Source organism: Capsicum annuum, chromosome 6, assembly GCF_002878395.1.
Source record: "Capsicum annuum cultivar UCD-10X-F1 chromosome 6, UCD10Xv1.1, whole genome shotgun sequence".
Lineage (NCBI taxonomy): Eukaryota > Viridiplantae > Streptophyta > Magnoliopsida > Solanales > Solanaceae > Capsicum > Capsicum annuum.
In genome coordinates, this window is record NC_061116.1 from 45,575,532 (window position 1) to 45,600,563 (window position 25,032).

The 25,032-nt window shown below is 32.7% G+C and overlaps 1 protein-coding gene across 3 annotated transcripts; it reads left to right on the top strand.

Annotated features, from left to right (window-relative positions):
- The first annotated feature begins 6,730 nt into the window (after positions 1-6,730).
- On the top strand, positions 6,731-9,548 carry LOC107873442 (F-box/FBD/LRR-repeat protein At1g13570). Of its 3 annotated transcripts, none has more exons than XM_016720296.2 (4): positions 6,731-6,820; positions 7,770-8,636; positions 8,730-8,885; positions 8,984-9,548. In XM_016720296.2, exons 2-4 carry the CDS (start codon positions 7,788-7,790, stop codon positions 9,272-9,274), a joined length of 1,296 nt encoding a protein of 431 aa, XP_016575782.1. In that variant the 5' UTR covers positions 6,731-6,820; positions 7,770-7,787; the 3' UTR covers positions 9,275-9,548. The 3 variants fall into 3 exon arrangements, with proteins under 3 accessions (XP_016575782.1, XP_016575784.1, XP_016575783.1); XM_016720298.2 differs by having other exon boundaries at positions 6,738-6,915; XM_016720297.2 differs by lacking the exon at positions 6,731-6,820 and adding an exon at positions 6,912-6,990.
- Positions 9,549-25,032: the final 15,484 nt, after the last annotated feature.

Consider the following 25,032-nt stretch of genomic DNA (forward strand, 5'->3'; position numbering starts at 1 on the left):
GCACTTTTATACACTCTTTTGATTTGAATGTTCTACCACTGATGCTGCCTCCTCTACTTTATCTTTTTTCTTCTGTAACTTGAGATGCAATACTCTTCATTCATCTACATTATGCCCCTATAACTTACATCTCTTTCTGTAAGATAGAAGGGCATCTTACTGAATTTTGAAGTATAATAATATTGCGTTTATAAAAAGCAATATTTATGACAACAGTAATACGGTTAATCAATAAGAACAACAAGAGCGATAATGACACCAAGATTTTTACGTGGAAATCCAATGAGGAAAAAAATCACGGGCCAAGAGAAGCAACTAATATCTCTGTAGTAAGGAATTTTACACCGTAATCACAAGTACAATACTCAAAGTGACTACTACACACTCAAAAGAAATCTCTCTTTTGATTTTTTCACCTCACTACAATATCGCTCACACTCTTTATTTTTCCTCACAGACCAAACTCTCTGTGATGCCTTACTCTATTTTTCTTTCACTCTTTTTGTTAGTGTGATATCCAAGTGAGCTGAAGCCCTCTATTTATAGCAAAAAAAAGGAGTGCATATATGTCACTGATGACATAATGTGTAGCAATTGTCAACTACACATCATAATTGATATTTCTTTCTGCAATAGTTAAAGAAAGCAAACCAAAAGGAAAAGTTTTCAATGTTTCATTTATGGGCTGGACCCCATAAATCTCCCTCTCCAGTCCCATAAACCTGAAAGATGTATTCTCGAGAGCTTATGCCGACAAGTTTTTGCATAATTCGAACTTGTCTTGTGATACCATCTTGGTCAGCATATCCGAAGGATTCTCACTTGTAGGGATTTTCTTGATCAACATATATTTGTCCTCTATCTTTTCTCAAATCCAGTGATATCTCACATCGATATGCTTTGTTCTTGCATGATACATGGTGTTTCTGCTTAAGTCTATTGCACTTTGACTAACAAAATATACAATGCACTCCTTCTGATGCAATTCAAGTTTTTGAAGAAATCATTTCATCCATACCATCTCCTTGCCAACTTCAGTAGCTGCAATATACTCTACTTCAGTTGTAGAGAGTGCGACACACTTCTGCAACTTTGATTGCCATGATATAGCTCCCCCAGAACATGTAAACAAATATCCTGTAGTGGATTTTCTGTTGTCAAGGTCACCTGCCATATCAACATCTGTAAAGCCCTTCAAGATTTGATCAGATCCACCAAAACACAAGCAATCTCCTGTGGTACCTCTCAAATACCTGAGTATCCACTTGACTGTTTCCCAATCTTCATCCCCAGAATTTGTTGTACTGGGCCCAAGTCCTTTATGTCAAATGACTTAGACAAATGTCTCTTCAACTTGGCAATCAGCTCCTTGACTTTTCCTACAATCAACATGTCATCCACATACAACAACAGACTAATAAAGTTATTGTTCGAAAATCTTTTGAAGTATACACATGGATCAGAATAAGTCTTTTTGTAGGTTTGACTTTGCATGAATGAGTAAAACTTCTTGTACCACTGCATTGGTGCCTGCTTCAATCCATAAAGACTCTTATTCAGTTTACAGACCATGTGTTTATTTCCAGCTACTTCCAATCCTTCTGGATGGTCCATATAGATTTCCTCTTCCAAATCTCCATGAAGAAATGCAGTTTACACATCCAACTGCTCCACTTCAAGATCTAGGCTAGCTGCTAAGCTCAAAATGATTCGAATAAAAGTTATTTTGACAACGGGTAAGAAGATTTTATCAAAATCAATACCTTTTGTCTGTTCAAAGCGTTTTACCACCTATCGAGCTTTATATCTGACCAGCTTGCCATTTTTATATTTCTAGAGTTAAAAAACCACTTGCACTTAAGTAGTCTTTTACCTTTTGGAAGTTCGACCAACTTGTACGAGCCATTTTTCTACAGATATTCCATCTCTTCTTGCATGGCTTCCATACACTTGTTCTTTTATGGATGGACCATCACCTCCTTTAGACTTTCTGGCTCCCCCTCATCATTAACGAGGACATACTCTGAGGAAAGGTACTTGGATGACTCTATCCTTTGCCTTTCTGACCTCCTCAAAGGTTGAGATTGTTGTTCTTCTTCTTGAGTAGGGTACTTCACCTGTTCAGTATAATTATCAGGTTTCTCCCCCTGCTCGGCAACCTCATCGGTTATACTTTCTGAACTTCTGGATGGTCAAAAGTAGAAGGAATGGTGATAACATTAGCGACTAATCCATTGACTTTCTCTAATATATCATCAATAATTTCGACTTCACTTTCTCAAAAAACTACATCTCTGCTTCTGACAACCTTCTTCTTTACATAATCCCACAATCTGTACCTAAATTCTTTATCTCCATATCTGATGAATATGCAAGAAACTAATTTATCATCTAGTTTTATTCTCTGCCTTCATATGAGAGTAGGACACCTCTTTGTTGGTCCAAACTCTCTCTAGGATGTCAAACTCTAATAGAACTGATGGATTATGATTAAACAGGTAGCAGGCCATCTAAACTACTTCACCTTAGAATGACTTAGGCAGTTTAGCCATTCTGAGCATACTTCTCACCTTCTTAACAATGGTGTGATTCATCCACTCAGCTATACTATTGTGTTGTGGGGTTCCAGGAACTGTCTTCTCAAGTCTGATCCAGTGACCTGAACAATACTCTTCAAATTCCCTTGAAGTGTACTCACTTCCATTATCAATGCAGAGACGTTTTAGTTTTCGACCCATCTCTCTTTCCACCAGAGCATGAAACTTCTGGAATACTTGAACATACCTGATCTTTGGTTTTCAAGATATAAACCTATAATTTTTGTGAATCATCATCAATAAAAATAACAAAATATTTGTTACTGCCCATCGATTCTACCTTCATTGGACTACAAACATCAGAATATACCAGATCAAGTATATTCAATTTTCTTTCAGACGATGTCTGAAATGAGACTCTATGCTGCTTACCGAATAAGCAGTAGTCACATGATTTTACTGTCATACCTTTGGCAAAAGAGATCAGTGATTTATTAGCGAGAATCTCTAATCCTTTTTTGCTCATATGACCCATTCTTTTGTTCCACAAACCTGCAGGAATCTATTCTCGAACTGCATTCAATTTACCTCGATAAATTTTTACATTTTTCCTGTACAACGTGCCACGAGCAACTCCTTTTGCAATCACCAATGCTCTCTTGGTGAGTCTCCATTTTTTATTTACAAAATAGTTCTCGTATCCATCTCGATCCAGTGCAATTCCAGAGATTAAGTTTAACCGCAAATTGGGTACATGACGCACATCTTTTAGAACCAATGTGCATCCGACATTAGTCTTGATACTAATGTCTCCTATCCCCGGGATCTTTGAATAACCTGAGTTACCCATTTTCACAGTGTCGAAATCACCTGTTTTAGACTTGCAGAAAAGATCCCTTATGGGTATAGCATGGTAAGATGTTGTTGTGTCAACCACTCACTCTGACTCTGTCCCTGCCAAGTGCATACATTCCTCTTCCTAATTTATGAAAAGAACAACATCATTATTGTTTTATATCATGGCAGCTGTGTTGTCGCCATTCTTCTGGCCACTACTTTCACCTTTGCTCCTTTTTAGATTTGGACAATCTCTTTTAAAGTGACCTGGTTGATTGCAATTGTAGCAATTTCTGGTTCTTGATTTGGATCGAACCTTCGACTTTCCACGATCTTCAGTTCTACCATAGCTACTTGAACTCCTTTGGTGACTTCTGCCTCTACTTTCTGTGATGAGAGCCTGTCCATGATTTTCAGGCTTTTTTCTCATCTTTTCATTGAGTAGAAGAGTGAGGTGACATCTTTCAGCTCAATAGAGTCCTTACTATGCAAAATAGTTGTTGCCAAAGTATTATAAGAAAATGGCAACGAGTTCAAGAGTATGATGGCTTTATCTTCCTCCTCGGTCTTTACTTCAAAGTTATCCAACTACGTTATAACGCCTCAAAATCTGATTTTTGAGATGCCACACGGTACTTCGAACTACAAGTAGTCCTGATCTAACCCTGGTTGCCTTATACTAAATTTGAAACTCAAAATAGGGGAATATAAATGTAAGATTAAAATAAATATAGAAAACTATCTGAATTATCTGAGTATATTTGAAAATACTAATCTCATCAGTCTGATAAAGAAAATACTGAAAATCTAAATACTGCAACTAAAATCTAAAACTGAATCTAGTAGTTTGACAAGCCTCTACAAGATAGTGACTTTTCGCCATTTTTATTTTTAAATGATAAACACAATTTATAACCGTAAAAAAATGATTATTTAATTTGAATAATTGATGTTAATATTAAATAGGCGACAAATAGTGACTTTTCGCCATTTTTATTTTTAAATACATTTTTTTAATTTATATGATAAAAAGTCATCAAATTTGAATTAATGATATAATGATTATCAAAATAAAAGACAGATTATATGTTGCAACAAATAGATTATCTGATGCAATAGGTTGTCGATTTGTTGCAACAGATGATATATCTATTATCACAGAAGGGTTATCTGATTAAACAGATATACAATCTGTTGGCACAACTCAATAAAAATGGTTATTGAAAAGAACTAATTAATAATAATAAGCTGAAAAGTCATGACTTATCACAATATTCAAAAAGTCAGTCAGCAACTTGATTTAATTAAGTAATAACTTTTCACAGTAATCAAATATGTAATTAATAAATGGAGGTGAACAATCGCGCTTTTTTGCCTCCTTACTCACTCATTCGTTCTACTACACTCTATTTATTTCTTGCATCTTGTCTTTTATATTACACCTTCAATCACTTTCTCTTCCCTGACTCAGGTAAGTTTTTTCTTGCTTTGTGTGTAAATATACTCAATTGATAATATACGTTGTATTACATTCAGATTCTCTTCTTTACTTTTGTATTTACGTTTTTGGTCAATTCATGTATGTTCTAGATATGGCTGATCCAGTGTGGGACATTGCTTTTCTGCAAGACGCCATGTGAGAACTTCGGGGAAAGGTTCATGACCTGCAGTGGGAGTTGCGTGCCGTGAGAGTAAGGATGCTCCGAAAGATATGCAGGCTGAGAAGGGCCCTGCTACTGTCGGTTGAAGATTGACCGACTGACAATAATAATAATAATAATAATAATAATAATTAGATTATTTTTTTCTTTTAGCCTATGTATTTTTATTTATTTTTGTTTGATAAAAAAATTTATGTTTGATCGACTTTGATGTTTTAATTCTTATTTAATTTTCATTATGTCTTTCTTCTTCTCAACAAACATATTGACGATTAAGGAATAATTTGAATTCAATAGCAATAGCAAGAGTTGAAACATATTGGTTATCTGTTGGGTTTATGGTAGGAGTTGTATTGTGTTGTTCCAAACAGATTACTCATCTATTGTAACAGAATAATTATCTGTTGCAACAGATAAATATTTTGTTGCAACAGATTACACGTTTGTTGTAACAGATAAGTAATATGTTGCAATAGATAACTAGTCTGTTGCAACAAATAATTATTTTGTTGCAACATATTACCCATCTGTTCGATTCATGTTACGGGCACTAGAGGACCATAAACATGAATCCAATATATGAGTCTTCTATTGCACCAGAATAATTATCTGTTGCAACAGACTGAGTGATCTGTTTAAATTATAGACTCTTATGTTGTATTCATGAACGAGTTTTATCCATTATTGAAAAAATAGCAGGAGCAGTGTCATCTAAAAATCATAATTTTACTTTTCAAAGTCAACTATGAAATAATGACAAAGTGGAAAGTGATCATGTATGAAATAAAATTTCACCTAAAAAATTGATCAAGTAGCAGCAGTAGCGGTAAAAACAACAACAATGGTCGACAAGAATAAGATAAAAATGATAATGAAGTAGAAGATGATGCTAATAAAGCAGAAGATGGTGAATAAAGCAGCATGAATAATGAATAACAAAAATCACGAAGAGGGTGAAAACAACAACAGATGAGAACAGAGAGAAACACGTCTTTTTCCTTCCGTTTTCCATTATATTAACAAATATTTAGATCAAAGTGTAAATTGTAAAACTTATGGGTTATTTTCAAAAAATCTCAACTTTATTAATTTATAATAGAATAATTATCACCTCCACTCAATTATTAAGACTTGAGTCACCTACACCTCATTTTCAAACTGTTTTGTCACTTTTAGCTCAAAGCCCCATGCTTCTTGGTAATTCTTTAGGCAAAACTTTCTTACTATTTAGTATATAAATATAGAAATAGATATAAAAGATTTAAATGTGGTGGAATTTTTCACGATTTAACATATGGAATAACTTTTTAATTCATTTTTGTTTGATATTCTTACGTAATATTTAAATTATTTAAGTAATATGTCATTATTTAATATTTTTTTAATGTGTCTATGTATATAAATATTGATTGAAATTTTATAGTAAATACTTTTTAAGTAAATAAAAATAAAATTTTAATTAAAAATATTATAATTGATATTTAAAATAATTTTTTTCTATTTTAGTAGTAAAAGTGATACATGTTCTTTTTAGTTATTTGCATCTTAAAAATATTTTTTGAAAAAAATTATTCAAACATAATTTATATATCAAAAAAAAAAATTAAATAAATTTATCAAACATAAATTATGTTTTAAAAATAATTCTAAAAAACTATTTTATAAAATTATTTTAAATAAGTAATTTTCTAAGGGCAATTCCAAATGGTCTCATAACTGTTGGCTTAAGCGGAAAAACAGACGAGTAAACCATGCTTTAGGCATCGCACAATCAAGAAAAGAAAAGCTAATTTCTCCGATGTTAATTAATTTTCTTGGTTATTAGAATGCACTCAGTAATTTCATTTTGATGTTGAAATACATACGTTCAGCTTATACTAGTAAGCAATTTTAGGGTTATGCTAATTTTGGGGAGTATATCTTATTTTTGTAAATCTTACTAATGAGCTGCTTAAGTATGATGAAGTAACTGATTATCGGACTTTTTCTTCTCGTGATTCTCGTTTCTGTTCATGAATTCTTGGTTCAGATGACTGATTTTAATTAGATTACAGTTGGGGCTTGCTAATTTGACCATACATACATTCAAGCAATTTTAGGGTTACGCAAATTGTGTGAATTAAATCTCTCTAATGAGCTGTTTTAGTGTTATAAATTGACTGACTATCGGATTCTTTCTCGTGATTGTCATTGATTTCTTGGATCTGATGACTGATTTTGATTGGATTACATTTGGATCAGATGACTGATTCTCATTTCTTTTTGATGAAGATGACTGATTCTCATTTCTGTTCATGAATACTATACTAATTTGACTCTGCACTATGATGGATCCAAAGAGCAAAAACCATTGTTGTCCCGATATAATAAGAAGTTTTAGGGTAACACGAATCCTATATTTTGTATCTAAGCCCACCTACCATTGGGATCTAACCTCATCCACTTTTTTTTTAAAAATAGAAAATCGTGGACTTGTATCGTAACACAGATATCTATTTATTGGACTATGGTATAGCATGTGATTTTTTAGGATTAAAGCATATTGTTGTAAATCTAGCTAATGAACAGTTTGTGTTAAAAGTTGACTGAATATCAGACTCTTTTTTCTCGTGATTCTCGCTTATGTTCTTGAATTGTTAGATAAGATGACTGATTTTAATTATAATGTGACAATGTGAACAGTGGTTTGTTTGGTGATTCCTCATTTTTTTTCTTCCTTGTTTATGTTTTACAGTCAAATACATTTTGCACTATGATGGATTCAAAGGGAAAAAACCATTGTTCTCCCGACGTACTTAGCAATCTCCCTGACAATGTAATTGATGATATTCTTATGCGTGTGCCTTTTCGAGATGCCGTATGCACAAGCATTTTGTCAAAGAAATGGAGATATAAGTGGTGTGGACTGCCCCAGTTGATGCTTGATTCTGACTTTTGGAAACCTAAAAAGGATATAGAATACCTTACAGGTGATAAAACAGTTTGGAGAGCTACTAAGGACCTTACGGGTAACTTTACAGCGTGTATCCACAACCTTATGACCCGTCATAAGGGATCAATTACAAACTTTACCCTTTGCATTCAGTATTGGAAAATCTGCCCTCGTATTGACAACTTATTATGTTTCCTCTCTGAAAAAGGCATTCAGCATCTTGTTCTTAGACTCCCGAGATCATTTGAATTGCCCTCTTCATTTTTCACATGTTTGCAGCTGAGGCATCTGTCTCTCCAAAACTGTTTATTACTTCCTCCACCAACCTTCAAAGGATTTGATAGGTTAATAAGCCTAGAACTACATGATGTTAAGGTTTCTTCCAAATTGCTTGAATGCTTAATCTCTCATTGCTTGTTGCTTGAGCAATTGGTCTTGAAGATCTCAGATACTTTAAGCGACATCATTGAAATTAATGCTCCCATGTTGAGATACTTTGACTTCAAGGGCGATATGACAACTATCTGCCTAAAATATGTCCCTCTTTTGGCAAAACTTTCTCTCTGGTATTATCGTAAGGACCGGAAAAAATTTGATGTTGCAAATTTCTTAACATCAGATTTTTTGGAGTCTTGTTTTGCTCTCGAGCATCTTCACTTGGATTACACGGTAAATGTTGCTCCATAACTCATTCTATTGCATTTTCTGTAGTTGCGCATTATTGGCCTTCGATTCATCCTGGTTTTGGCTTGTTTTTCCTAGGTAAATGCTAGAGGCCAAGAAATACCAACAAAGCTTCCCTTTGATTTGATGTGTGTCAAACATCTTTGCATGTGTATTTATCTTGACAAGGAAGAGATTCTGAGTGCTCTTTGCTTGATAAGAAGCTTCCCATTTTTACGATATCTGGAAATTCAGGTTCTCTTTTCTTTCTCTTTCTTATGTGGTGGCTTTCTTCGTTTATTCTCTAATCATCAATAAACATAGGTAGTTGAGCTTTGATATGTTTTTCTTAGATGGAGTACAATATTATGAATGATATGCTGGCTCTAGAATGTCTTGAAGTGGAAGCTTTTCCAGATGTGATATCTAAACACCTAAGGGAAGTTAAGCTAGTAGAAGCTAATGGCAGTATGCGGGAGATGCAACTTATCAAGCTTCTGTTAGCCAAGACTCCGGCACTGGTGAGAATGTTAATCAAGCCCCACAGGTATTTGGAAAAATCTGCAATAGTCAAAAGACTTGCTGAGCTAACAAAATTTGAGATTGCATCGCCTAAAGCAGAAGTTCTCCTTAAACTAGTATAAGCACCTATATTATGTACCGTCATGTCTGATCCAATGTTCAATCAGAGAGACCATGATCTCTGGGTAAAATGTTTTGGGTGTTGAAGCTAAAAGATAGAATGAATGTTGATGCAGTAGTAAAACTTGTGTTTTGCCAGTATTGAGAGAATTGTAAACATCACTTTTTGGGATATTAGCCTGTCTGGATGGTTTCTTTAACTTTTTCTGTACTGTTACATTACATGTATGTGCTTGAAATATGACTTACTACAGGAATCAAAGTTGTGGTTGGTTATTTCATCTTTCAAAGTTTGGTTATCGCATTGTTTTGGTGGGATATGGAAACAGGTAGGGACCAGTCTGAATGGAGTTTCTTTTTAGATCTTCTTGGTCATATCCCTGTGGCAAATTTGAAGTCTCCTTTCGAGTGTGTTATGTCTATAAGGCAGAGCGTTGGAGATTTAATACTACAAGAGGACTATATCTTTTCATACATTGTTCACTTTGTTTGGTATTTATATTTTATTTATTGAATCTCATATGTTTGAAATTTATTCTGCTTACAGTGCCAAGATATATTGCCCTGGTTAACTGACAAAATTAAAATTTACTATGTCATGGACCTACAATTAAAAGTCATTTTCTATATTTATCTTTCGGAAAAGGGCCAAAAATGCCCCTGGTTTATCGGAAAAGGTCTGACCCAGAACCCGTTAAATTACCCACCTCTTCTCCTTAAACACCACCAATTAATATCTTGAAAGACATTTCTTTCACTGCTAATCCTTCTCAGATTCTTGACATTTTAGCAGCTGGAACTTTGCCTAGAAGTGGCACATTTCTCTTAATCTCTCTTCCCCTTCCAAATCCTCAGTCTTTCAGCAAGCTCAGGTTATGTCCCTCAACATGATTCTTGCCTTCCATAGCTCACTTTCTCGGAAATGTTCGCCTTTTCTGCCTGTCTCCACAACCCAAAACTTGTTGATGTTTCCTGCATTCTGGATTCTCTGCTAGCTGAGCTCAGGCTTACACATTTGAAACACACAAGACTTGCTCATGGCCTCTCTCGGGCGGAGAATGAAGGCGAGTTTCAATTGGTTTGAGTCTCCTCCATGACCCTGCAATTTTACTTCTTGATGAACCAACATCTGGTTTTGATAGTAATTCAGTCTTGAATGTAATGCAGACACTTTCAATAACCAATTCGGGTCATCTCAACCAAATTTCAAGATTCTTGCCACCATTGATAAGATTCTATTGCTATCAAAAGGAAATGCAGTCCATCATATAGTACATAGTCTTTAAGGTTCTTTTACTTGAAAATGGTTTCACTGTCCCTCAGCTCAATTGTTCTTTTACTCAAACATATTCCGTTGAGCTCGGTTCTAAAATATCCTCCTTCCATCTTTGGGCTACAAAATACCCTTCCATCCACCTATATGACTCTAAAATACCCTTCCATCCACCTATATGACTCTAAAATACCCTTCCACTTAATAGACAAGTGATTAGGCTTCTAACTTCACACATGGCAGCTTGTTATTGGTTGGAGGTTTAATTAATTAAAATCCAATAGTTTTTTTTTTTGATGAAGGTAATTAAAATCCAATTATTTCCTAAAACCCAAGCCAATTCCCACTTAAATTACCCGACCCACCCTAATAACTAAAGGGAAAACCCTTCTAAACATAACATTTCATCTTCTGAAAAACTGAGTCACGGCCTCATGTTGAAGAACTGGCGGTGAGGTGCTCCAGTGGTCTTCTCCAGTTAACCTCATTGGTAAAACTTCTTCTTCCTCCATCAAATAGGTAAATCTCCAAAAAAAAAAAAAATTGTTAAAATGCCGGCATCTTCTTCTGTTTCTTCTCCTCAACAAGTTGAAACACGTACATGTAATTGCGGATTGATTGCAAATTAACGGATTGATTGCAAATTAACTCACTGCTACAACCTCTGAAAATGGTAGACGTTGATTCTATAAATGTCGTTATCTTGGCTCATCATCTTGTGGTTATTGGGATTGGATTGATAGTAAAGTTTCAACTCCTGTGTCATTGATGATCCATAATTATAAAGTTGAACTGGACTCATTCGGAATGAAAGAGACCATTTGAAGAAGAGCTTGCAGGATATGGGTGACATTAAAATTCAGAAACTAAACAATGTTTCAGAGTTAAAGGGTGTATGGCTGTTTATGAAAGTTCAAATTTGAAGGATGAAGTGTCGAATTTGGAGTTGAAGCATAGCATAGAAAGTCCAAATTTGAAGAAATTGGACACCTTGGATGACAAAGTAACGAAATTGGAGTTGAAAGCGCATCAATTGATAAGCTTGTTTCTAATCTCTTGGGCTATTATTATTGGTTTTGTAGCTGCCAAGATGATGCAGTATGGCTGTTTGTGTCTGTTGGTTAGGTATGTAGTCTGAGTCAGTTAGTAGTAGTATGAGTTGTTTTGTTGTCACTAATGTAATGGCGGTTCCATGGAGCACAACACTGTAGATGTCTAATATGGTGTGGATTGCATGATTGGTTGGGTAGACTCTTGTTTGACTGTTGCAGATGAGGTTGCTGCCTCTTTGAGGACTGGTGATATTGGTCCTTTTCATTTTGGTTGACCCTTAATGTACAGAACCATCATGTTCGTGCTTTATTCCTATTAATTTGTGGATAGTGTTTTCATTTTACTCTTTTTATTTTTATTTTGTGAATTGTTGCTTGGCTCTTACAGATTTTGTTAACTTCTGGATAAATATCGTTTACTGTACAACTAATTTTTCGCCTTGATTTAGATGAATGTTGTTTGCAAAGGGTCCTAGTAGTTTTTCAGGTCACAATAGTTTTGATATTGATATTGCTGAAGCTTCATGTACCAATGTTTTTAGCTCTGTGCAGGTTCTATTTATCTGCAAATATTTCTGTTTGTGCAGCAAAATGATATGCACTAATGAGTTGTTGTTGGTTAGTACCAAGCTTCATTGTTTTTTGTTGTCACTAAGGAGTTGGTTAGAGAACCAAAATTGGAGCAGTATCTGCACCAAAAGTAGATCAAAATAATAGCAAAAGCAGCACCAAATCAACAGCTTAAACAGAACAAAAATCCATCAAGACCTTGCTGTAAACTATACCAAGATAGCAGCAAAAGTTGGATCAAAATCGGGGCAATAAGCGCACCAAAGTTGCAGCAAACTCCTAAAAAGGCAACAAAAAGTTGAAGCAACTAGAAGTAACTCACAAATAGAATTAACTCGTAAATTCTTGCACTATCAGCAGCGACAGTCTGGCAGCACTTTCATGATAGCACACTGTATGACTCACTTAACAAAAGAAACACACTCACAATAGTCGACTTTCACCAGGAGAGACACCAAAATCACTTAACACAAACAATGACATTCTCATAAACAATTGTATTGTTCAAAAACCACAAAACATTAGTCATTTGTTCCCAAACTAGTTACGAATAGCCCGTGCAAGGCACCGGCTCAACAAATATTTTTTAAAAATTTATTTTAATATTGTGATTTATAGTATTTTTAAAAAAAATATATAACATATTATTTTTGAGATATTTTGAATTGTTAACTATTGTAATTTATTATACTTTTTATGTAATTTTCAAATGCTTAGATGATCATAATAATTAATCGTGGGTGATATAGTAAAACTACGATTAACGCAGCGAAACAGACATCTCTTAATGATTCACAACAATCTCTCTCTCTCTCTCTCTCTCTCTATCTATCTATCTATCTATCTATCTATCTATATATATATATATATATATATAATCTTGCTGATGTGGCATGTCTAAAAATCAAGGAATGGTATTTATCTTTTTTCTCCATTTTTTGCAATTTTTCCTCATCTAATCCTTTATTATTTACTTTAAATAAAATAAGAAAATGCTGGAAAATAAAAAGGCAAGTTTGCACCGTTTTTTTGGAATGTTGCCCCACGATGGTAATAAATCATAAGCAGTTTTTATGTCTGCCGTTTTTGTACTCGAGGAGACGCCTCCTCTAACATATAATATTCACATTGAAACACATAACCTACTGCAAATACAGTTGTCTCACGTGAAACGGCTAAGGCATTTGCTGATGAAATTGATATTCCATTCTTGGAGATCAGTGCTAAAGATGCTACGAATATAGAACAGGCTTTCATGACTATGACTAGTGCTATCAAAAATAGGATGGCAAGCCAATAACCTTAAATTTTCTAACCCTCCAACAATGAATATTCGTGGACGGCCGATGATAAAGAGTGGTGGATGTTGCTAATCATAAGCAACACAAAAAATTATTTGCTACTGTAATATTTGTTTTTCTATCTCGTCTTTGTCATATCTTATTGTTGTATGATTAAACACTAGGGAAGTTTGCTTTTGTCCCAATATATTTGTTTATTGTGCACTTGTGTTTGTGCAATAGTTTGTAATTCTCAACATGTCAATATTAGCATTATTTTATCCAAGTTTCTTTGATATCGGTCAAAAAAAAAGCACAAAGATAAATACGGTAGAGGAAATTCAAAAAGAATTTAAAAGCTCTTTGAAGTGAAAGAAAAGAGATTTGATTTTAATCACGGTCTCGATCTGATTGTTACTTTTTTCATTCGAGTTCTAGCAAATCAGCGTTGTATGTTGTTCATCTAATTTTACCACCAAAGTTTCTTTTGTTACAATCAATTTCATTCCCAGTCTCTTTGCCACTGCGCTCATATCCATTTGTATTTATTGGTTGTGAATTGAAGCTTGGTTAAGTTGTCATCATGATGAAATTTTAATATTTTGTGCACAACATAAACTTGATTAGTTCTTCGAATTAAACTGCATTGTGAATTATTTTTTATTTTAATTATTGGTCAAAAGCCGCATTATATTATGGATCATTTGGTCTTTTCCATAAAGCATTATGTGGTATAAATTTTATCTACATATTTTTATAAGTTAAGTTGGTTAGCTAAAGAGCAGGAAGTTAATCTTTCCTCTGCACTAAGTTTTCATAGCATGAAACTAGCCAGACAAAATAAGTAAGAACATACTTAATGAACATGGCTAAAGAAAAATATTAGATAAATTTTAATTAGTAGTTTACTTGGCTTTTTTTGTTGCGTACAAGATTTAGTAGTATTTATGAAATTTCTCTGAGTTTGTGGAATTTGAGAGGTAAACTAGAAAATTGTCAAGTTTCATTCAACTTCTATAAAAGAAGTCGAGTTACATAGTTACACATTAAAGCAAGTTGAAGAGTATCGAAAATCTTCTTTTAAATTTCTTTATGTGATCAAATCTTTCATAGTACAATGCGATGATGCTTCTATTAATACTCGTACTGGAAAAGAATACCTTTATGAGCTAATATTTGAAAACATATATTTTAAATTGATGCATAAATAACACATTAAACATTCTTTCAAAAAAAAATTAAGTTTCTAAAAATATAATTAAAAAAATTCGAATGCTTGGTGCTACTAAACATGTGATAATTTGCGAATAGTTATCTAAAAATCCTATACAATATAATTTAATATTTCTTAGATCTTTATTGTAATTCACATTTTCTAATGAATCCAATTTACATGTTTATAAACATGTTGATTTTCATAAGAAAAGAGAGTTTGATGATTTAAACATATTTTTATGACCGGCGAAGTGCGGATATGTGGACAAGTTAATTAGAAGCGATACAATAAAATTATTATAAAAAATACTTGTGAAAATTTTTAAATGCTCATAATAATTAATTAGGAGTGACATAGTAAAATAACGATTGAAACAGCGAAACAGACATGTCTAATTAGAAGTGATACAACAAAATTATTATACAAAAATACCTGGGTGAAACAGCTGAATCAGACATGTCATAAATATTTATTTTACTTTTTTATTAAATATTATTAATTTTTTAATACATAAATAACTTATAATAATAAAGTAGAATTGATATAATAAATTCATGGAGGAAGCAGCTTATGAAATAGACAGGATCATAAATATCTATTTTACTTTTTTCTATTAAATATTATTAATTTTTTAATACATAAATAACTTATAATAATTAATTAGAGATCACGTAATTAAAATAACGGAAGAAGCAACTGATGAAGCATGTTAGGAAAAACAGGCATGTTGACGGAGAGCTGTCTACTTCTCCTGCCTTTTGCCTCTTATTAGATAATAATACAATAACTTTTGAGTTTAATTAACATAAAAAAACAACAAAATATAAAGTTCGGAAAAGGGCCTAAAATGCCCTTCAACTATGTAAAATAGTGTAAAAATATTCTCCGTCTATCTATTGGGCCTAAAATGTCCTTTCTGTCTACCTATTGGGCCTAAAATGCTCTTTCCGTCTACCTATGGGACTATTTTGTCCTTTCATTTAAGAAAAAAAATTATATAATACCACAACTTATCTTTATTAAAAAATACATAAAATTTCTATCATTTTTGTTAATATTAATCAAATAAATAGTGCACAATATCATTTTTCGTCATTCTAAATTGATCTGATAAATAAAAATAAAAATAATATAAATAGCCATTTTAAAAAAATTATTACATATACATAGACGTATTAGTTGGTTGTCAGATATAGCATATAAAATCCTCTCTCCATTTAAAAAAGAATGACCTACTTTAACTTGTCACAAAGTTTAAGAAAATAAAGAAGACTTTTGAATCTTGTGGCCTTAAATAAAGTTGTGTCAAATGTACCAAAATATCCTTTAATCACGTGGTTCTAAATATGTCATGTGAAAAGTTGAAATTAAAGTATTGCCAAAAAGGGAAAGGGGTCATTCTTTTTGAAACAGACTAAAAAGAAAAGTAGGTCACTCTTTTTGAAACGGAGGAAATATTTACTTTTATAACAGATTCTAATATGTAGAAAAATAATTATTCCTTAAATTTTCATATTTGTTGTTTATTACCTATTTTTATGGAAGCCTTTGTCCATTCATTTTTTACATACTATATCAAAATTTTATATTTTTCATTTTTATTGTCTTCTTTCACGATATCTCCATACAAATATATGGTATATTTATATCATAAAAATTCATGATATATTTATATATTATACAAATTATATTTATATCACAAAAATATATGATATATTTATACCATATAAATTATATTTATACCATAAACATACATGGTATGATATTTTAGATATAAAAAATTTATACCATGTAATACTGAAAATATATATTTATATTTAATAAATAATTTTTGACAATAAAAGTACTTCCGACATAATGGATATACCATTAATATTTATCCCATAAATTATATCAAAAATATAATACTAATAATAATAATAATATTATGACTTTGACATTAATTATATTTATACAACAAAAATACATGATATATCTGTAATTCCAATATAATGATTTTTATTCCATAAATATTTATTCATAAAAAAATATGATTAACCAATTACATTAGAATTAAAAATACACGATAATAAAATAATATTAGACGATTAACACACATGAAAACAAAACGAAACACACACGAGCAAATAATGGAATACTTAATTTATTTAAGAATATTTGAATCTTGAATATAAGAGAGAAAAATATTTGAAAGCAGGAATTATCTTTTTCAATTTAATTTGAAGATTGAAAATAGCTCTTAAATTAAGGCGAATTGATAATTAGTTATTGCATTAAATTAAGAATTATAATTACTTTTTCTAATTTTTTAAATGACTATATATGTAAAAAAAAATTATTTTTTGTAATATCGAAAAAGTACTATTATATATGTAATTAAGTTTTAAGGACGGTCTTTCATGTAATTTGCCTAAATAAAAAGATAGAATAGGCCCAATAGATAGATGAGAAGGACATTTTAAACTAACAAGTAGGTGAGAAGGACATTCTAGGCTCAATAGGTAGACGAGAAAGCCATTTTAGGCCCAATAAGTGGACGGAGGACGTTTTTGCACCATTTTACATAGTTGAAGAGAATTTTAGATCCTTTTCCGTATAAAGTTTCATTGTGCCATTACATAACAATAAAAAATTCTAAAAACTAGATAATGCATTCAGTCACTTCTTTCTACTGCTTTCCACCCCTCTTCGTCCTTAGTTTGTCAATTTTTTCTCCTTTTCAACCGTCAACTGGTTAGAAGTCGTAGCTACTTTGCTTTTTCAAGTTAGTTTTCTTGGTGAGTATGACAGATTAGAAGATATACTCACACCATTTTCTTCTCCCTCCTCCTAGTATCAGTTGGTCGACTCAACATCTTTTTTGCTTGAAGCCTAGTCTTAGCTTCAGCTATTGCCTTAGGCTTTAAAATTGATTGGTCATCCTCCTCACATTCATCAGAATCTTTGCCAGGAACTTCTCTTAAAAAGGCAACAGGTTGGTTGACATTTTTTGTTGACCTTGAAGCTTCAGTGAAAAATAGTAACTTATAATGATAAAACTACGTGAAAAAATAGCCAAAATAGTGATTATATCAAACTGGTAAAATATTGATCAAACCAAGTAAAAATTAGTAATTTACAATTGTTAAACTAAGTGAAAAAATAGTGACTATATCAAACTGATAAAGCAGTGAGCAAACTAAGTGAAAAATAGTAACTTACAATGGTAAACTAAGTGAAAAAAATCGTGATTATATCAAGCTGATAAAATAGTGATCAAACTAAGTGCAAAATATTAACTTACAATGATAAAACTAAGTGAAAAAAATAGCAAAAAACAGTGAATGTATCAAATTAAAAAAAAGAGTGATTAAATGACCCAAGAGTGAAGTGACTAAAGGTGAAAAAAACAATATACAGGACTAAGCTAATATAAAATTGAAAAATCAATGTACTCATGCCTATATCGACCTGAACAAAAAAGCATACATATGCCTATATCAAACTTGAAAAAAAACAACCCTACATAGCCTATATCAACCTGATAAAACATTGATTAAATGATATAAGAGGGAAGTGACTAAAAGTGAAAAAATTAGCACGTAAGACTAAGCTAAACAGGGAGATTAACTTACCTTGATTCTAATATTTTCTGACATTTTGATCATAGGTTTTGTCCTTCCCTTTAGAATCTATTTGGTGATTGACTCTGTGAAATTGTTATCGCATCCTTGATTCTTGCAAACTATGTCAAAATTGACACCAACACAGAAATATACACAAAATGAAAACAAAAGTTACACAAAGGTATGAAATAAACTAGAAAAGGCTTAAAACAAATATGTAAAAACAGGAGAAAATAATTAAAAAAATTTCCAACATCAACATCATAAAAACCCTAATTTCAGACAAAATTAGTGTACAATGAAATCAAAAATTAATTACAATCATATAAAGAAGCATATAAAACAAGAAAAATTACAAAATACATTCAACCAAACAAGCATTAGGTCTTACAATATTAAGAAAAATCAGATCCTAACTAAACCCTACATTAGATTAGTGGATTCTTCAGTTCTTACTCAAAAACACAAGTTATTCACCAAAGAGGTTAACTGAAATAGATAATCGAGCTATTCACCATGATTTTCGCATGAAACATAAAGTCACAGATCAATTTTTCAAAAGAAGAAATATTGTGTTCAGAAGAGTTTTTCCCCTTTAGTTATTATGATTGGATTGGGTCTCCTGGTTGGGTGGCTGTGTCGGGTAATTTAAGTGAGAATCGAGTTGAATTTTGGGGAATAATTATATTTTGATTAATTAAACCTTCAATCAATAACAGACTGTCATATGTTTAGTTAGAAGCCTAATCACACGTTTGTTAAGTGGAAGGATATTTTAGTGCCACATAGATGGATTAAAGAATATTTTAGAATCCAAAGATGGAAGGAAAGTATTTTAAAACTGTTTTCACTACTTGAAGGCATATTTGATCTTTCTCTCTATAATTATTATCACAATTGTTGTATGTATTTTAGTTATTGTATATCTTATCCATTATATGGCAGTTTTACAAATTTACTTGTATATGCACCGAAATAGAAACTTTGTTTCATGTGGGTCTTCTTATCTATTTAATCTTTTGTTGTTTATGTTCTTAATGTGACTCTGCACTTCAAAATTTTTCGTGATTTTTCCAATATTATTTATGTTTTTTTTGTTTTTTTTTTGTGTCTTTGGACAAAAGATAATATATGCACCGAAATAGAAACTTTCTTTCATGTGGGTTTTCTTATCTATTTAATCTTTTGTTGTTTATGTTCTTACCTTGTATTAAAAAAGTTAGTTGCGTTTTGTTGGATACCCTATGCCAACATGGGGATAATGTTCTTAATGTGACTCTGCACTTCAAAAATTTTCGTGATTTTTTCAATATTATTTATGTTTTCTTTTTGTGTCATTGGACAAAAGATAATACATGTTTTATTCATCCATTGGACGCAACACAAATACTAATGGGAAAAGACAAAAACGGCACTTCAAATTAAACTATTTCCATGAAAATGACCATGAAATTTAAATTGCACTTTCTACCCTTTTCAATTTATTGGCTTGTTCTATATCGGTTCAACACACCTTCTACACAGTTTCTATACATATCTTATACATATAAATATTCTATACGAAAATTATACAGTTTTGAAATACAATTTATACAATAACTGTACAATTTTTTTTACACGTTTTGTACAATAATTATATAATTTTCATACACTTTCTATATAGTTTTTATATATATTTTATACATGTATATATTTGATAAAACTATACAATTTCGATACATATATCTTATATAGATACATATTCTATTTAACAATTATATCATTTTTATATAATTTAATTATTATTTCTAAACAATAAAAAAAGTAGAATATTTGATCAGTGAAAAAATTGATAGCAAAAAAAAATTGAAATATTTTTAAAAGGGTCGAATTTGCCAAGTTGAATACTGTATCAGTATTATATATAGACTGTATATGGACTACGTAGGCCAAAATGACCCAAATTAAGAAAAGACTATAAAGCGAAAATATTATATCCGACTGACCACTTTTTGAAAAGTTTTCAAACTTGGGCTATTTGTTTTAAAAAATGCTATAGAGTGTCATTTTCAACAACAACAACAACAACAACAACAAACCCAGTATATTCCCACATAGTGAGGTCTGGGGAGGGTAAGATACACGCAGTCCATACCTCTACCTCTAAAGAAGTAGAAAGACTGTTTCCGATAGACCCCCGGCTCGAGACACGGAATACTAAGCAAATTCATAGTAAAGCATGGAACAAGATGGCATAACATAAATACGACTCCCACAAGTAATAGTAAACAGAGAAAAGTAAACAGATTCATAATAAAGCATGAAACAAGGTATCATAACAAGAATAATACCCCTACCAAGTGATGCCCTACACTAGCGACCCAAACTGACCCTAGCCTTCTGCCTTAATTCGCGTCCTCCGGATCTTCCTATCTAGGGTCATGTCTTCAGTGAGTTGTAACTGTTCCATGTCCCGCCTAATCACCTCTCCCCAGTACTTCTTCGGTCTACTCCTACTCCGCCTAAATCCATCCAAAGCTAGCCTCTCACACCTACGAATCGGGGCATCCATGCCCCTGCTCATCACGTGTTCGGACCATCTCAATCGGAATTCCCGCATCTTATTCTCCACTGGAGTCACATCAGCCTTCTCCCTGATAGTCTCATTCCTAACTCTATCCCCTCTAGTCAGCCCACATATCCAACGCAACATCAGCATTTCCGCCACCTTCATTTTTTGAATGTAGGAGTTCTTAACTGGTCAACACTCTGCTCCATACAACATGGCCGGACGGACTGCCACCCTGTAGAATTTGTTTTGCAGGAATAATTTGTCTAATTTATAGGCAAGTTTTTGTATTCTTGAACCATTACAACCAATCTGCAAGTCTCTCCCAAGCATCTGTGCTCCATGACACTACCAGACAAGTTTAACCATATCATTACCATATCATGCCAGTTATTATATTAGGTTCACCAATTGGGTAAAATAAGAAAAATATTGAAAATGCCCCTTTGATAAACAAGCCTTTCAGATCCATTTTCGTTATAAAGGTATGTAGCTGCAAAGTCGATAATCAAAAAACTCTTGCTAGGTTCCATTAAATGATACTAGTTTAAACAACCATTTCCTAAGAAAACTTTTATAATTAGTGCTCCTTCATTCCATCTCAGCTTAGGTACGCAATTTTTTTGCAATTTTTTTAGGCTAATTTGATCTTATTATCATGTCTCTTTCACGTTACCATTTGTTAACCAAAAAAGAAGATAGTAATTCAAAATTAAGCATCATAAAAAACTTACATTATGAAAACAAACCTATTATATAAGAATCACGTACAACAACACGTACCCCGCTGCAGCATGACATAATAAGGAAGCCAAGGACACTTATATGAGTCACCGACATATGTCTCAAATTTCTTAAGAGATATCAATCTATGATTCATATTGTACGCGCACTTGATATGACTTGAAGACCCAAGCAAATGGTAACAACAACAAAGACTCCAATCAGTCCATAGACGGCCAACAAAAGAAAACCATGACTTCTGAATCTCATCACCAGAAATCACACTCAACATGAATCTGATCATAGCCCTTCCGATTTCACATGCATTGATAAGAGCACTAACATGAGTAACAATGGAAAAACCCTGACTATAATGCTTGAATCACCATTGCAAATGAGACTCCTCACCTTTCCAACCAAAATTGTATACCCTTTTAAGTATCTAATGTGGGTCCAGCTCATAAATGAAACTTTGAAAACTTTTCCTTTTGGTTTGCTTTCTTCAACCATTGCAGTAAGAAGATACTCCCTCCGTCTCATTTTATGTGTCGCCATTTGACCGGATACGGAGTTTAAGAAATAAGGGAAGACTTGGTAAAATTTACCAAATTATCCTTTATAAAAAAATGTGTCAATATTTTTTTTTTTTAATTAAGTGGGACCAATAAGGGTAAAAGTGTAATTGTGCCTTTAAAAAGTTGCCAAATAAGGAAAGGCGACACTTATTTTGGGACGGATTAAAAAGGAAATGATAACACATAATTTGGGACGGAGAGAATATCAATTAGAGATCGTGTAGTTGACAATTGCTACACATTTATGTCTGTGTAGTTGACAACTGCTACACATTTATGTCATCAGTGACATAAATGCACTTTCTCTTTTTACTATAAATAGAGGGTTTTAGCTCACTTGGATATCACACCAACAAAAAGAGTGAAAGAAAAATAGAGTGAGGCATCACAGAGAGTTTAGTCTGTGAGGAAAAATAAAGAGTGTGAGCGATATTGTAGTGAGGTGAAAAAATCAAAAGAGAGATTTTTTTTGAGTGTGTAGTAGTCACTTTGAGTATTGTACTTGTGATTACGGTGTAAAATTCCTTACTACAGTTGCTCCTCTTGGCCCGTGTTTTTTTCCTCATTGAATTTTATGTAAAAATCTTGGTGTCATTATCGCTCTTGTTGTTCTTGTTGATTAACCGTATTACTGTTGTCATAAATATTGATTTTTATTACCGCAATATTATTATCGTAGCGGGGTTTATTCCCAACAACTGGTATCAAAGCACAGGTTCTACTCATTCACGAAAATAATATTTGCGGTTCGTGGTACTATACTAGGTAAAAATAAAATGTTCGGAGTAAAGTACGAGGTAGCAAAATTCAACGGTGATAGCGATTTTCAACATGGCAGAGGAAGATGAGGGATCTGCTCATCCAACAAGGATTACACAAAGCACTAAGTGGCAAATTCAAAAAGCCCGAATCCATGAAACTGGAGGATTGGGAAGAAATAGATGAAAAGGCTACTAGTGCAATCAGGTTGCACTTAACAGATGATGTGGTCAATAACATCATTGACGAAGATAGTGCATGTGGTATTTGGACAAAGTTGGAAAATCTCTACATGTCCAAAATGCTGACAAATAAATTATACTTAAAGAAGCAGTTGTATGCCCTACATATGGGTGAAGGTACAATTTTTTAGTCACATTTAAATGTGCTTAATGGATTAATCACGCATGAAACACCCCGTACTTTTCCTAGTTCAATTTAGCATTGAGAATGTTAAGCGTTAGCTTCAAGAGAGAATGACTTTTCATACATATAGAATTTTCCAGATTTAGACCCTCCAATGTGTAGGAAATTGAATTAGTTTTCCAACGATATAAGATTCGCCTTAATCCAATAACCGGACGAGAAGTTATGGCGATTTTAAGTTCCAGTTGTAAAACACCATCATTTCGGTCACTAGCGCGTCGCAGAGATAATTTAAAATCTCAATTGTCAATTTCAAGTAAGATTTCGTGATTCCACCGTGTCACGGTGAGGTTCCATTTCACAATTGTCACTTTCCAGTGAGCCTCTGCGATAATGGCACATCGCGGAGTTGGACAAAATGTCAATTCAGAAGCGTACCACGATAGCTCTGCGTCGCGGTGATTTTACAGGTCCTAGTTGGCAGTTTTCAGTAGGCCATCGCAATAACGGCACGTCGATAGGCCAATTTCAGGAATTTTTCCAGTCCGATTAAGATTTTAAAAGGGGCTCTTTGGTCTTTTCTTTAGCACCAAGTCGTGAATAACAGATCATTTAACCCATCCTAAGCATATTATACCCACTTTTCACCAAAATACTCTTAAACAAAATCCTAGATCATCAAAGTTTACTCCTCAAGAAATCTAATTCCTCCATTAATTCTCCAAGGCAATTCAAGATTAAGGATTCCCAACTCAAGAACTTCAAAAATTCAACTTTAAAAGCATCAATAGGGATCCAAGATTCAAGCCTTAGCATCTAGTTCATAAATTGTGCCCAAAACTTATTTTAATTCCAATTTTACTGAATTTTATATGATTTTCCATGAAATTCAAGTTAGGATTTATACCCATTATTGATTTACAAGCTTATGAGATTTCCAGTGATTTAGAAGTTGAATTACATGATTATGTTCATATTTTCATGTATATTGCAGTAATTTCTAGATTTTGAATTAATTTATCAATGTTTACATTATCAAGCATGAATATTATGATATTTTAACATGAGTTTGATGCATGGGTCATTAAACCCTAATTAAAGATTGCTATTTCAAGATTTGTTGTGCTATAAGCACCCTATGACTAGATTTATTTTTGATTGTTGTTAAAGATTTGACTTTTTGGTCTCAGAATAGGTTTGGAATCCACTTTACAGATTCAGATTACAGATTTAGCTTTACATATATACAGTGGGTTTTCATTGTACACCACTATACTATTTTAAAAGTGGATTTCCATTAAAATGAGCATACAGATTTAATGGGAGTAGTATTTAGAACCGAGATGAGTACGTTACCACGATTTCATACCCCAGAACTACGTGCCAACATAGGGTTTAGATTGTTCCCGCTTCTGCGTGGGTGATAGATATGTGATCACTTAAATAAGCTATACTCCCTGGCAAGAGTATGACTTCTCTCCCCAACGTGAGGATTCTTTCTTAGGGGGACAAAAACGTTGGACTCCATGAACGCTCACATAATTTATGTCGGTTAGAAGAACCTCCCATGTAGAATAAGTTTTTAGATTTCTAAATCCCTAAGATAAAGTATTTTCTCTACAATTTTAAAGTTCTTGAATTAAAATATAGGTTTTAGAAAAGGACAGATTTTAAAAACTAAGTATTGTGACTCACAAGATTTACATTATATGCTTTACTATTCATGATTTATGATCTTCAGATTTCAGATTACTCAAGCCTATGCGAGTCATTTACGTTTCGCATGCATGATT

Bases quoted from the DNA above. Each gene is read 5' to 3' on its own strand.
- LOC107873442 (XM_016720296.2), top strand. From the start codon at position 7,788: ATGATGGATTCAAAGGGAAAAAACCATTGTTCTCCCGACGTACTTAGC. The intron at 8,637-8,729 runs GTAAATGTTGCT...TGTTTTTCCTAG, and splicing joins ATCTTCACTTGGATTACACG to GTAAATGCTAGAGGCCAAGA. The intron at 8,886-8,983 runs GTTCTCTTTTCT...TGTTTTTCTTAG, and splicing joins TACGATATCTGGAAATTCAG to ATGGAGTACAATATTATGAA.